Genomic DNA, 14,335 nt, shown 5'->3' with positions numbered 1-14,335 from the left:
GTTCAAATGGAAGGATGCAACCATCAAACTGGAATAAAAGTTATGGAGGATGCTTACCTATCTATTTATCAGTGCTCATGTCAAACTTTATCAAAATGTGACAATCTGAAATACAATTTTTTAACCCAGAAGTACTAATGAAATGTATTAACCAGTTAAGATTGAAACTTATTTACCAAGTGCCCGCAAGGCATGCTGGGTAACAAGCAAGGCAACAACTCCACTTTACGTTACAATACACAGTAGTAGGATATTAGATGCACAATGTTGTGTACTTATGGCACAAAAAAGCTCAGATGAACCTGCCCACACCCAACACTGACATTCCTACAACATACAATATTCATACAATGTACAGTAGTAGGATTTTAGATGCACAATGATGTGTACTTATGGCACAAAAAAAGCTCAGATGAACCTGTCCACACCCAACACTGACATTTGGGTCATGCCGAATTGTGCTAATTAGACCATTACGTCATCACCCCCACCCCTGCAATACACTGCCATTGATAACTTGCAGACCTTGGGTAATATTATTACAATGTCCCAAGTGGCTAATAAAAAAAATAAAAGCTGTGGACTGGAAATGCCCCCCAGGCTGCAATTTGGACACCCCTGTGTTATTAAAAAAAACTGTTTATGTGGGGGTAAGGCATCCAAAAAAGTTAACTTAACAAGTTTGGATTTTGCATAGTCTTGTTGAAAAGCCAGTCTTCCTCGTGGATGTGTAACAAGACAGATACCATCTAAACTGCATTTACAACAAAAATATACAGTATATGGGAATGGGTTTATTGCTTTCCACCAACCTGGACAAGAAAATGCATAGAAAGCTATTTTACACTTGAAATAGTAACACAAACACCACTTTTGTCAAATGGACCTCAAAAGGGGGAACCAGAAAACAGGAGAACAGCAACTGATGCTATCAGCGCTGCTGAATCGGTGCCAACAAGCATGCCAAAACGCATAAAATGTGTCACTTACAATTCCTTATGTCCGAAATGAAAACAGCTAATCCTCGCATTCCATCTCCTTTCGATACAGCAGGCATTTTTGCAGCTTTCCGTCCGGCCTAAAGGTGAAAAATGAACCGCTGCTGGTCAGCTTCTTCTTGAGTGGAGTGGACTTGGAGCGTAAAGATAGCTGTAGCTACTTAGCACTGTCGCTCGATCTACAAAAAAACGCGAATGTAGCGGTTTTTGTAGCAATTGCTAATCGTCTCCGCAAGGTATTGACGGTAAGGTTCTCTGGATGGCGGTGATCAAGGAGGAGGACGGTAAATAAACCTTATCCCCGTTAACTGTCTCGTTTCCGCTGGCTATGTCAAGCTATTTCATTCAATCCTTCCCGAGCGATTGATAAAAGGAGCGACGAACACGACACACAGCGACAGAAGTTAACTATTGTTCACACCACATAATGTGCTCAATATATTTTTTATATTTAATGGTAGGCAAACAAACGCACCGTTAAGTCACTCGCAGCGCACAGCTAGCTCGGCAGCTAGCTAGCTAGCTGGCTAGCAAATTGCGTTCAAATACCGCAAGACATCACAGGTTGAGTCAAACAACACTGTTAATTGTATTGGTTGGTTGCCAGCCGGTGATAGAAAAAATATACCCGTTCTCTCTAAATTGGCTAAATAAGACGGATCGTATAATTTGTGCCCGTTGCAAATTCTCCAAGCCTTCACCCCGCTGCCTGGATCAAGCTCGTGACAGCAGGACTTGTGCGTGACCGCGCACCGACGCACTCGTGGACGCGTACGCTCCTCCAGTTCAGCGTAATCACTACTCGGTCGTGGAGCCATCATCTAGCTGCACTGGCCGATACAATTTTGGCATCGATAAGTAAATACTGTACAGTTAAAGACTAGTGTTACTAATACTTGGATGGATAAATACAACAACATAAAGAAGTAACAATACCAACGAAATAATACATGTAATAATACATTAATACATAATATTATTCTCCTTTATTACATACAAGTGCTTGAATAAAATATATTCAATAGAGCGAAAGGTTAAACTGTTAATATGAGCTAGCTAACAACAGATGGGAAATACCTATAGTCTTCACACCAAAAAACTCCCCAAAATGCCAAGTGTTCCATTTACATAACTGACTTGTATATTAACCAAGCTACAGCGATATTACTATTGGAGAAGCTAACATTATAACTATTACTATTACATAACTATTTTTATCTGGCGTACTAACATAACGCCTCTCTAGCTGCTCGTTTCCGCGTCATTCACAGATGGAAAAGTGGATACCTTGCTCTCAATTTCGCGACAAAGACTCAACAAGATCCTTGTTTGCTGTCAGCACTGGAGCACACGTCTTGTGCTGGAAGACACAGCCATCCTAATGTGATGGAAATCTTATATTTTAGCATTAGGTCAGTTAATTTGAACAAATACAGTATTTTTGCTAATGTGCTAATTAAAGTCGGACTGATTTCCTAGACTCCAACCCCTCTGTCTCCAACAAGTTTATCCAATGGCGTTTCCATGTCAACGGGTTCTGATTAACCCGTGATACGTCCTTGCACCTACACAGTAAATTCCCCAGTGTTAAATATGCAGTGTCAAAGTCCATTGACTCTATCCGAGTTAATACAACAACAGCTTGAGTAAAGCGCCCCCCAGTGTTGGTGTCAATTTCCGTCGTTAAATGAGCAGTGTTAGACTTACTCTGAAGAGCCCCGCCCACCTCCTCTTCAATTTCTAACAGTCAGAATTTTCAAGACGGCATTTTCTCCCAGTGGAAAGAGTACTTACGGTAAGTTTCTGCTAATTACTTAATAAACCAATTATTTAGGGTTTCAAGTGAACCAGCATGTTAGAATTAATTTATATTGTTGTTCGCTGTGCACTTCAGGTATTTTCTGGCGGTTGAAAATACCGAATTCTAAAAGGGCTAATGTGACCGAGTGGATGCTAGCTTAAAATGCCATTGTCATTAAACGTAATATTAACTAACTAGAAAGCGTCAGACTCGACACGGGGTAAGGTGAACGTGGTTAACATATGGCAGAAGGGTGATTATGTTGTGCATCGTCCACAGTGTGTATATTTTGAGAGGGGAGACGACTAAACTAGCTAAAGATAGCTTGATTCGTTAGCCACCTCAGGTTACGTTGCGCGCGCGGGCTATTTCACAAAGTACAACAGTAAGTGAACCAGAAGATTTAATATGTACGTTTTACATAATTACTTATTGTATAATTAATTAATAATTGTATGTTTGTTGTCCATTAAAATGGCTGTGAAGCAAGATAGCTGTTCTTCATGATGTTCTTCTGATATGTTCTTCATTAGATAAGGAATGGGTTTATGGGGCAACTTTGCGTAACATGTCTTCTTTCTCCTGTTGCCAATTGTGGTTAGAATCTGTCTCCATGGTAGCCTCTCCTGAGTCCCAACTATCATCTCTGGGTTCATCGGACTCACTGGATACCATCATCCTTTCAGACAGCCCTTCCAGAAAGTGTCAGAGGCTGGATTCAGAGGCTATGCAAGTAAGACTTCACACAGACACTAATGTTTTCTATTGGACAAGGATTAAAATGGTACAAATGGAGATGTTAAACTGCATTGTTTGAGGACTTTGTTGAAGTCATTATATCCAGCATTTAAGTTAACTTTGTATTGCAGTAGATATAATCCTGATTTTTTTCTGTTTTTGTTTGATATTTGTATTTAAGCTGGTGAAATCCATTCTTACCAAGAAATCTGGTGGAGAATATATAATAAATGAATACATCCGAACTAAGACCTTGGCAGATGAGAGCAGAACGAAAATGGTGAACATACTGGCAGCTGATATGACGGAGAAGAATGGGTAAATTGGTTATTGTTTTAAGTTAGCACTTGTGTTCTTATTTAGGTTTCAGAGTAATTTGAAATCTGAAGTAAATCTAGGAAGTATGAATATGATATTGTGTTTCTTGCAGTACATCTCCACCCAGACAGGTGAAAGAAATGTATGCGAGAGGAATTGTGAACTTGTTCCCCTACCTCAGAGACCCATTCTCCAAGAATGGCTATGTGAGTTTACTCTTATTGTTGTTATAATGTTAAAATATTTTGAATCCTACCAGAGCATATTTTTTTCCACTTTTGTCACTAATAAAGTGGCTGTTTTTATAATCCTTTCATTGTCCAAGGAGCATTATTATGATGGAGCCAGTGGTACTGGGTACTTGGCCTGGAGAATTAAAACTATTCAGAGATGCAGTGCTAAAGACAAGCGGTCATTATTTGGAGGTAATCCTATAATAATGTATTGAACAGTATAGTCACAAGATCAGTTCGTGCCTTTGTTGTATGTGTTGCAATGCCTTTCAGCCAATAAACATTTTTTCTGTACAAGTACAGTTACATCCAAGTGACTAAAAGTGTTTTGAAATGTATGTGATTGTCATCATATCCCCATATTGTTTAGCATCAGCGGAAGGACCATCTGGTGAGGACATGTCAGGAGGACCAACTGTCAGACAAGTTTCCCAATTCGTTCCAGAGACTGTCCTGAGTGAAGATGAGTGCAAGGAAGCAATGTCACTGATGAAACATTCAGCTAATGAGGACACAGTTAGGAAGAAGATAAAGGGGACAGTGACCTCTCATCAATTTTACTGCTGCTACACTTGATCCCACCTACTGCTCTAGGTCGGAAGAGGCCAGGAAAGGTGTCTGCGTCCCGGGCTGAGGAGCATCTTGTGGTCTTCAAGAAGGTTTGTATTTTTTCCTAATTGATGATGTATATTTTACATTAATTTATTATGTAAACATTTTAATATAATATCACAACCATATAATTTTTTTTAATCTCCTCTCCATAGACGGGAACAAGCATCCAAGAGCATCTCGATGCCATAACTAGTAGCACTCAACCCTATCTCCTGGCTGTTGGAGTGAGGAAGAATGCAATCCACCAGTTCTTCATCATTCTCGACAAGAATGCTATACCTTGCAGGTCACCCTCTTCTCTTGGTGCTTTTGATGAACTGTTTAAGGTACACTTCGTGTTTGGGACATCATACAACACCATGCTCCACACCATGTACACGTTCATCCAAACCACTGTGTACAACATTGATGTTGGCAAATTTTATGCCGACCTAAGGTCAGTGTTTTTATATTCTGTACCTGATGTTGATATTTTGGCCTGACAGGAAAATAAAAGTTGTTAAATGTATGCTATTGTTGTAATGTGTTTTGTACTCACTTGCAATTTAGCTATTTACAAGACAGATTTGGTTAGAGTTAATTTGACACTGGAAAAGAGTAAATAAAGTGTAAAATTAACACCACCAACAGTTATTTACAGAAATAGTATCAAGTTTTATTAATACTGTGCAGTGTTAACAAATGTTAGTATTTACTCTATAAGAGTTTTTTCTTCACTGCAAGGGAGTAAACAATCAACACAGTAAAGTGTAGCATCAAACCTTATGAGAGTTATTTGACCACTAATGCAGTGTTAATGAACAATTACATTTAACTCCATCAGAGTTGATTTATTACCACAGAAGAGTAAAATATCAACACTATTCAGAGTACTATTTACACTTTCCCGAGTTAATAAACCTGTAGTGTTAAATTTGAATAGCACTATACAGTGTTAGCCAGTGTTAATTTTTTACACTATTTAGTGTTAATTTAACTCTAAAATTTTAACACTATGAAAAGAGTAAATTTAACACCAGTTCAGGGCAGGACCAAATAGACTCAGGAATAGTGTTAAATTTAACTCTTTAAGTGTTAATTTAACTGCAGAATTTACTGTGTAGTATATTCCTGATAATCTTTGTATAACTATGCTTCTGTCCTGTGCTTTGGGGGGACACTTGGGGCAGACGCTCAACTGTCCGTTTCAACTTCTGCAGAATAAATACTCAAAAAGACAGATCTGTCGTTGAGCAGTTTATTTCTTCTCTCCACCGGCGCCAGCAGAAATTTTCCACGACACCAATAAGAGCGGACATTGTAAGTGTTGTTGGCGGAACTAGCATAAGCTCCTGGTCTAGTATGTGAGATCATGGCGCATAGTTTTGGTAATGTTTTAAATTATCATCATACTGTAATTATTAAATCTTATCAGTGTACTTGTTAATGCATGATCACAGCATGTATGTATAAAAAAACATTGTTTGAGGGGTTTTTTAGTAGTCAAAATACTGTAGGTACGTCCTAATGATGCACATTCTTAGCTAGCTCATACTAAGTCGTTTTCTCTTGCACAGAAAATGAAAAGAAATGTGTTAATGTTTCACATAAGGATTGTGGATGATGGACAACTGAGGCAAGTGAGGCCCGCAGTTCTTTGGATGTTACTGTGGGGTCTTTTGTGACCTCTTGGATGAGTCATCGCTGCGCTCTTGGGGTCATTTTGGTTGGCCGGCCACTCCTGGGAAGGGCCATTTGTGGATAACGGCTCTCACTGTGGTTTGCTGGAGTCCCAAAGCTTTAGAAATTATAACTTTATAATATTTTACAGATGAATGACAAAGTATGCAAGGGCCAATTTTGATATTTTGGATTTTGTAATGTTTTGGCATTTTTTCTGTAAATAAAGATGGTCTACACGTTTTCTGAGTTGTCTTTTGTCTATTTATTAGGACCTCCTACATAAGACAGTGGCAGAGAAAGGAAACAATCCAGCTGCTCTCTGCTTTCATGAAAGTGAATGCTGAAGAAAGACACGCACAGGCATACATAATCAGTGTGGGAAGGTACATGAGTGGGGATTTTTTTCTCTAGGGGAGTCGACACTCCTGCTTCTTGAGAGGAGCCAACTGCAACTGTGTATGTATAGCTTGGTGCGATATATAGATGAAACATCACAAAGCTCACACAAAAATAACTGCAACAAAACAGAGCAAAAGTTCATTCATTGATTTTGTCACTACAGTAAAAAGGCTTTTATACAGTACTATATATATATATATATATATATATATATATATATATATATATATATATATATACACACACACACACATAACATATACGTATATACTTACATATATGTATATACGTATATGTGCACATTCACAATTCAGCATTCATTCATTCATTCATTTTCTATCGCTTATCCTCACGAGGGTCGCACGGGTGCTGGAGCCTATCCCAGCTGTCTTCGGGTGAGAGGCGGGGTACACCCTGGACTGGTCACCAGCCAATCACAGGGCACATATAGACAAACAACCTTTTACACTCACAGTCAATGTGGACAATTTGGAGTCGCCAATTAACCTAGCATGTTTTTGGAATGTTGGAGGAAGCCAGAGTACCGGAGAAAACCCACGCATGCACGGGGTGAACATGCAAAGATGGCCGAGGGTCAATTCAGCATTCAAAATTTTAATTTATGTATTTTTTCTTTGAAAATAGGCAGTTTTTACTATTAAAATATGGGGAATTGGTTCATATTGAATACAAAACGTGTACAAATTATCAGTGACCCCTGAGAGATGGAGAAGGTTTAGGATTTACTATGTCTTGTGTCTTCCTACTCCTTTTCGAACATGTTGAATTGTGTAAATGTAAACAGGATGTACTTCACTTTAACCATGTTCAAAATAAACCAAAACCATTCGTGATTTCATTAAAATGCTTAAAGCGAGTTGCATACCAACAATAGAAAAGCACACAAGGTGATCCTTGTAGTCCACACCCATTCATGACCTTCTGCCGTTCATTTCTCCAACTGTAGGGGGCGATCGCGTAACACACATACGTTGTGACAGTCCTACTCAAGATGCAAGGTACGAAGAAGAGCGGAATTAGACTTTCTTTGGCGGCGCAGGGAAGCTGAACTCTGTTGGAGCTCGCGCAGTAAGGAGACGGATCGAAATGGCGGCCCCAGCAGAGAGGATGGAGGTATGGTTATTAGTATAATTAAAACCGAAAATATTACTATATACGCATTATGTAGGGTTTTAAAAATTATTTAAAGCCATATCTTACTCGGCACAAATAGTCGTTTTTATTGTCGCGCTTGGGTGTTTTGTGACCACATTACGCATCAACTGATTCATCCATTTTAGCTCGGCTTCAAACTAAAATGTTCGACAAGCTTCGATAAGCTTTCGTAGTGATATTTGACCCGCCTTATAGTCAAATTATTTGATGAGAATGGGGCATTATTTCAACTAAACCCGCTTTTGGATTTGGTAGCTTCATTCAAGACCGCGTGGGAACCAGCATGTTAGCTTATTAGCTAGTTAGCGTCAGTCATGTATGTTGAGTCATTCTTCTGCGTACGATGTTATAAAATGCGGTACTTCGTGGCTCAAGTATGTCATGCAACGTGTTTTATTTTTTTTAGGATTGCGTGTAATATTTGGTAGCCTTTTTTAATCCAGTAACGTTCATTGATGACTAAATTAACCGCACTGACTCCATTGTAGCAGTTGACCGAACTATAAATGCGCTGTCCCTAAAATAAAGACACGTTAGTGAGATGGCTGTTCCTATTTTTTACCCTATAACGCGCCGTTTTAGTCGATATCTGTGGTCATAACCAAGAGAAGGCCAAGAACACATCGCAGTACTTTTACCATGTGCGCCATCCTTTGTTAACGCTATACATTGCATACCGTATGTAACTATGTATTTGTAACATATCTCAACATTGATATTGCGATTAAACTTATCACATGTATGGATGATAAGCTTGATCGTACGTCGCATTTTATTCGAACCATCCATATACCACTGAGATGAAGGTGTTTGATGTACAGTGGATTCCCAATGTTAACATTATTGGTGGAAAGAGCGAAAAGCCCTTTCTCCCCTTTTTGAGAACCGATGAAACTTACCTATGTTCTACCGCTGATTACAAAAGAACGGAAAATGTGGAACATGTTTTCCTGACAAAATCAGTCTAATCTTTTTTTTGGTTTTCACCATGCCAATATGGACCAAGAAATTTAAACTGAGTAGCTCATTTTTAATAATTTTTTATACTAGATCGGAGATAATACAGCTGAATGTTCTCCAAGTATATTCAACATTAACTAATAATGGCATAAAATATGTGTAAATACAGCCTTCTAATAATCTACCACTACACAATTTGAAATGGTTTGTGGTTGAGGTGGATTGTAATTGTGCATCTTTTTGTTGAGGTTTCTCAGGGAGAGAGCTCAGCAAAGCCTGCTGCTGAAGACATGACATCAAAGGATTATTACTTTGACTCATATGCTCACTTTGGCATCCATGAGGTAAAAAATGAAAAACTTCTTTATGTACAAGTGCAGCTGCCCCCTTTTGTCACAGGATGTATTAAGCCTTCTGGTATCCCCCGTCCCAATGTTGTAGGAGATGCTGAAAGATGAGGTCCGGACTCTGACCTACCGCAACTCAATGTTCCACAACAAGCACCTCTTTAAAGACAAGGTGGTGCTGGATGTGGGCAGTGGGACAGGCATCCTCTGTATGTTTGCTGCTAAGGCTGGAGCCAAGAAAGTCATTGGGGTAAGTTTGTCTGTTGACACGCCATAATTGCTGGCATCCGCGGCACCATAACTTTGGAATGTTTCTTTTATTTGTATATTTCTATGTAGATTGAGTGCAGCAGCATCTCGGACTACGCTGTGAAAATAGTGAAGGCCAACAAGCTGGATGATGGTGAGTGAAAGATTAAAACCCTAATGTTCCATTGACAATTTGAAAGGGGAAAATTAAGTTATGTGTGTTTTTTAAATCTTCAGTGGTGACCATCATTAAAGGAAAGGTGGAGGAGGTAGACCTTCCTGTGGACGGAGTCGATATTATCATATCCGAGTGGATGGGCTACTGCCTCTTCTACGAGTCCATGCTCAATACAGTCATCTATGCCAGGGACAAATGGCTGGTATGTATGACCCTGTCTGAATACCACTAAATCTGCAGTCCATTGCACTTGTTGGCATCCCAAATGATTTGTAACTCAGATTTTTTTGTTCATTTCAATTGTATCACTTGATGCTCTGTCACTCCAGCTGACTTGTTGTCTCTCTCCCCTTCCTCTTTGTCTGCTGCCATAACAGAAGCCAGATGGACTCATTTTCCCAGACAGGGCAACTCTTTATGTGACTGCCATTGAAGACAGGCAGTACAAGGACTACAAAATCCACTGTGAGTAGTTGGGCACCTGTTTCAACTTTGCCGAATGAGTCGTCCATGTTTGTTTTTTGTCATTAGTAACAATGGTCAATCACTTTCGTATGAAGTAGTTTGTCCAAATGCATGAACATTTAAAAAGAAAAGACTTTCCAAACACCGTCTTTATGGGAATAAGTTGACACCACTGGGTTGGCCACGGCCACCACTGGGGTGGGGTAGGTGCCCACAGCACAACCTGCTGCTCATTGAGAAGAGTGATGTGCTTTTGTGTCACTCTGTTGGCAATCTCAATTTCTTTATTTCATTGATTGCTTTTTGTCAAAGTAATATTTGGCACTTTCTCTGAACTCACCAGTTCGAAGTCTATCAGGTATCCAAATCTACTTGCACCAGACTGCCATAAGTCATTAATGTATCAATATTGGAATAAAACTCCAGTTTATGAAATTCCGTTTTGGTAAGCAGGGAAAAACATCAAGAGGTAAAATGTTAGTCAAAGCAAGCCACCAGACTGTATTTACTCCATTTCTTGAGTAGCCTTCACTTGATAGTTGAAAGAAGTTTGAGATTTTTGAGTGCTTTGACGCACCACAATAACAGCCAAGCAGATGTTATTTAAACACATTGAAATATTACTGAGCACATTAAGTACTGTAGAAGGCCGTTATCCATTTGAATAGCAGTTAGCTGCCTTGTTGAGAAACGCACACCCCCTTAGTGTTTCACAGCCACAGTTTGGCCAATGATTGAATTACAGAGGAATGTGAAAATATGGTGAGAACAAAGTAATGCAGTAATCAGAATGTGTATGTAGCTGTATGGACTGTCCCATCATGTTTTATTCCTTATGTTACAGGGTGGGAGAATGTGTATGGATTTGACATGTCTTGCATCAAGGAGGTGGCAATTAAGGAACCTCTGGTTGATGTAGTGGACCCCAAGCAGCTGGTCACAAGCGCCTGCCTCATCAAGGTGTGTAACGAAAAAGTGAAACTATCTGGGAAGGTCTGGTTTGCTGGTAGTGTTGACTCTTGACTTCACATCAGAGTCCAATGACTTGTCTTATTTACAGGAGGTGGACATCTACACTGTGAAGCCAGATGATTTGACGTTTACGTCACCCTTCTGCCTGCAAGTGAAGAAGAATGACTACATCCATGCGCTCGTTACCTACTTCAACATCGAGTTCACCCGCTGTCACAAGAGGACCGGCTTTTCCACCAGTAAGTTTGCAGTCACCAAATTCCTTCTTCCTAACCAAATAGTTTGCAGAGGAATATCAGACCAGCTTGGTGAGCAAATTGTGAACACAGTGAAACAAATTTATGAAAACTTCAAACTAAAGCAAGAATGTAAGAAGCCGTTGCAGGGGTCCAACCATCCCATAAGATAGTTGGGGCAAATCCAAGGAAATACAGCTGGAATGGGTGCAGGTTCTGGAAAATCTAAAGCTTTTTGTGCGGGTTACTGTGTAGCTGCTCCATAGGAGTCCACAACTCGATACAAAGGGCCTGGTATGCCATTCTAAGCATCATCGGAAGTATAGTTGTTTTGCTGGAAACATAAGCTAATCAAACGGCAATCTCTTTTACATGTATCTTTACATAACTATGCCAACAAATGATTAGTAGCCGCTCCAAAGTCATTTAAATGTTTTTTAGTAAAAAAAATTTCAATTTGTGGAGAAAAAAAATTAAAAGCATGCTAAGGTCATGCATGCAAAGTTATTAAACACTTCAAAATGTATCTACATTGTTTTTTTGACTCTATAAAGTAAAAATAACTTTATTGTCCAGTCCTATATTTTGTGTAAGATGACATCCCTAATGAAAAATGATGGATGCCTGGAACAGGCCACAGCTACAGGGGTCGCCATCCACACATCCCATGACAATCCCATCCATACGTCATTTTCTATCACAGGATCAGTTTAGATCAGCCACTTGAATTAAACTTGTCCCCACCCAGGCCCAGAATCCCCCTACACTCACTGGAAGCAGACCGTCTTCTACTTGGACGATTACCTGACTGTCAAGACTGGGGAAGAGATCTTGGGCACCATCAGCATGAAGCCAAACGTCAAAAACAATGTAAGTGTCACCTGTCCAAACGACCACGACGATTAAGATTTTTAAGGAAAGCTGGTCTGTATTAGCTGACTGTAGCATGTATATTTCAATACCTGGAAACAATTTATTGGAAACAGTCCTTTTTAAAGGTGCTCTCATGATTAGATACTGCAAATAGACCCTTTTTTACCTCTGCAAAGCGCAAGCACAGCACAGCGATTGTGGGAACTGATTCAATTTTGGGACTGATCTGGATCACTCTCTGAATTGTTTTTCAGGGATTCTTTAATATATTTTGAGATGGGACCATTTTTGGCTTTTCTATGTGTGTGTGTGTGTGTGTATATATATGTATGTATATTGCAAGGGTAACTACTAATTTTACTACTTGATGTGGCTGTTTTCCACAGAGAGACCTGGACTTCACTGTCGACATCGACTTCAAGGGTCAACTGTGTGAGGTGTCCAAGACGTCGGAGTACAGGATGCGTTAGAGGCCGCTCCAGCTCCCTATGTATAGTTTGTCTTTAAAGGCCGACTTGGAGTGTTGAAACCGTTAATGCTCCCCTGCAGCAACATTTTAATGTTTTTTTTGTCAATTTCTTGCTGATACTACTCATATTTAAGGTTTTTCCAAATTTTGGGGGGGAGTGAGACGGCAATAGGACTCATTGTGCAGTAGTCAACGTGTTTGTGACCATCTTCATGGGTTCACTTTGTCTTCTTGTTCTTTGCACATGCAAGACCCTTAGACACAAACAGCTCCCCATGACATTTCTGCGTAGAGTCACATTGTATACTGCCCTCTTTCTTTGGACTGTTAAAGCTGTAGCCGTGTGGGTTGTTGGGTTTTCTTTGTAGAAAGCTGTTGCAGCCCAAGTTGTGTTCAGACTTTAAACTAACTAGTATTAAACCCAAACTCGTAAGCCGCACTCCGAGTTAAGATGGTCTGTCTTCTGGACAAGCTGACGTTTGAGATTTCAAAAAATCTTAAGTATGTTGGCCGATGCCATAAGAGCTACCCTGTACTCTGTCCCATAATGGTGACAGTAGGCCATGTGACGTAGGTTCTGTCCTCGTGTGGTGTCAAGCGACCATCACCATCGCGTCTGTCCTCCCTGATTGTTGCTTTTACCCGGTCAAACTATTTTGAACCAAATGTCAACATCCAAAGTGAATCTTTTAAGTGTTTTCGTAATGCAAGTGTTCACTCCTGGGCCTGAGAGAAGAAAGACTGCCTGGTTCGAGCTGTATTACACAGCTCCATATGTGCCCTTGGAGCTTGTGTTCTCATACACGTTGGTCACTTCGGGTCTTGAAGCTCTTTGAGTTGATCTGAATTGAAATTCAACTGTTGGCACTCGGCAGACATGACTCACCACACTGATTTTCTGTTTTGTGTTTTTTTTTTTCCTCTGCTGCTTTTTTATAGAAAAATTAAAACTGTAAATTAAACTTTTTTTTGCATCAGCTATAGTTTTGTGTGGTGTTTTCCTGATGGCATTTAATTTAGGTTTCATTAAGGGGAGGTTCTAGATCAGTGATTAACAATAGGGCCGAGCCATCAAGCGCCACCTACAGGGCCGCAAAAAACCTCGAGTTTCGCACCAGTGGGCCGCGATGGCCATGGTACTGCTTAGTAGGTTATCAACTGAAGACACCAGAGGTAGGCTAGCCGCTATGCTACTGTGTTATCCATTAGACGCTGTTATAGTGCAGCTTTTGACCAGACGGTGGCGGTAATGTGTCAGTTTAACAAGCTCACAGATCCGATCCATAACAAGGTCAGAAGTCAATTCAACTACACCTAGGAATGGAGACGTTTTTAAAACGAAAAAGACAAATTCCTGACTTTTTTTTTCCAGATTACAGCACATTTTGGCTTGGTACTTTCACATTCCAAATTGTTTCCTGGAATTCTGCATATTCTGGAAAATAAATCCCATTTCATTCATTTTCTACCGCTTATCTTCACGGGGGTGCTGGAGCCTATCCCAGCTGTCTTCAGGTGAGATACGGGGTACACCCCGGACTGGTCGCCAGCCAATCACAGGGCACATATAGACAAACAACCATTCACACTCCCATTCATACCTATGGACAATGGAATCACCAATTAACCGAGCATGTTTTTGGAAT

General features: G+C 40.0%; 3 protein-coding genes across 10 annotated transcripts in view; 2 read left to right on the top strand and 1 right to left on the bottom strand.

The window, feature by feature from the left end:
* ap2a1 (adaptor related protein complex 2 subunit alpha 1) overlaps window positions 1–1,753 on the bottom strand; it is a 30,577-nt gene extending 28,824 nt beyond the window's left edge. For 2 of the 5 annotated variants that reach the window (XM_058049211.1, XM_058049212.1), the window contains exons 1-2: window positions 1,700–1,736; window positions 991–1,078 (exon numbers count right to left, since the gene is read on the bottom strand). In XM_058049211.1, coding sequence (XP_057905194.1) covers window positions 991–1,057 — 67 coding nt within the window. In that variant the 5' untranslated portion in view covers window positions 1,058–1,078; window positions 1,700–1,736. Of the gene's footprint in view, window positions 1–990; window positions 1,079–1,473 lie in introns of all 5 variants that reach the window. The other 3 variants (XM_058049213.1, XM_058049210.1, XM_058049215.1) reach the window with 3 other exon arrangements.
* Window positions 1,754–2,669: 916 nt separating this feature from the next.
* LOC131103375 (uncharacterized) lies at window positions 2,670–5,205 on the top strand. Of its 3 annotated transcripts, XM_058049618.1 has the most exons (7): window positions 2,670–2,793; window positions 3,402–3,532; window positions 3,719–3,855; window positions 3,968–4,061; window positions 4,181–4,280; window positions 4,459–4,747; window positions 4,856–5,205. In XM_058049618.1, the coding sequence occupies exons 2-6, from the start codon at window positions 3,413–3,415 to the stop codon at window positions 4,662–4,664; spliced, it is 657 nt and encodes a 218-aa protein (XP_057905601.1). In that variant the 5' UTR covers window positions 2,670–2,793; window positions 3,402–3,412; the 3' UTR covers window positions 4,665–4,747; window positions 4,856–5,205. The 3 variants fall into 3 exon arrangements, with proteins under 3 accessions (XP_057905601.1, XP_057905602.1, XP_057905600.1); XM_058049617.1 differs by lacking the exon at window positions 2,670–2,793 and having other exon boundaries at window positions 3,202–3,532; XM_058049619.1 differs by lacking the exons at window positions 2,670–2,793; window positions 4,181–4,280 and having other exon boundaries at window positions 3,198–3,532.
* Window positions 5,206–7,759: 2,554 nt separating this feature from the next.
* Window positions 7,760–13,668, top strand: prmt1 (protein arginine methyltransferase 1). 2 transcript variants are annotated; one of them, XM_058049085.1, is made up of 10 exons: window positions 7,760–7,898; window positions 9,149–9,244; window positions 9,342–9,497; window positions 9,587–9,650; window positions 9,734–9,876; window positions 10,052–10,139; window positions 10,984–11,099; window positions 11,200–11,350; window positions 12,096–12,217; window positions 12,607–13,668. In XM_058049085.1, the coding sequence occupies exons 1-10, from the start codon at window positions 7,872–7,874 to the stop codon at window positions 12,688–12,690; spliced, it is 1,047 nt and encodes a 348-aa protein (XP_057905068.1). In that variant the 5' UTR covers window positions 7,760–7,871; the 3' UTR covers window positions 12,691–13,668. The 2 variants fall into 2 exon arrangements, with proteins under 2 accessions (XP_057905068.1, XP_057905071.1); XM_058049088.1 differs by having other exon boundaries at window positions 7,787–7,898; window positions 9,158–9,244.
* Window positions 13,669–14,335: the final 667 nt, after the last annotated feature.

The sequence above is a fragment of the Doryrhamphus excisus genome, chromosome 15 (assembly GCF_030265055.1).
Source record: "Doryrhamphus excisus isolate RoL2022-K1 chromosome 15, RoL_Dexc_1.0, whole genome shotgun sequence".
Lineage (NCBI taxonomy): Eukaryota > Metazoa > Chordata > Actinopteri > Syngnathiformes > Syngnathidae > Doryrhamphus > Doryrhamphus excisus.
This window is presented reverse-complemented; position numbering and strand designations above follow the sequence as displayed.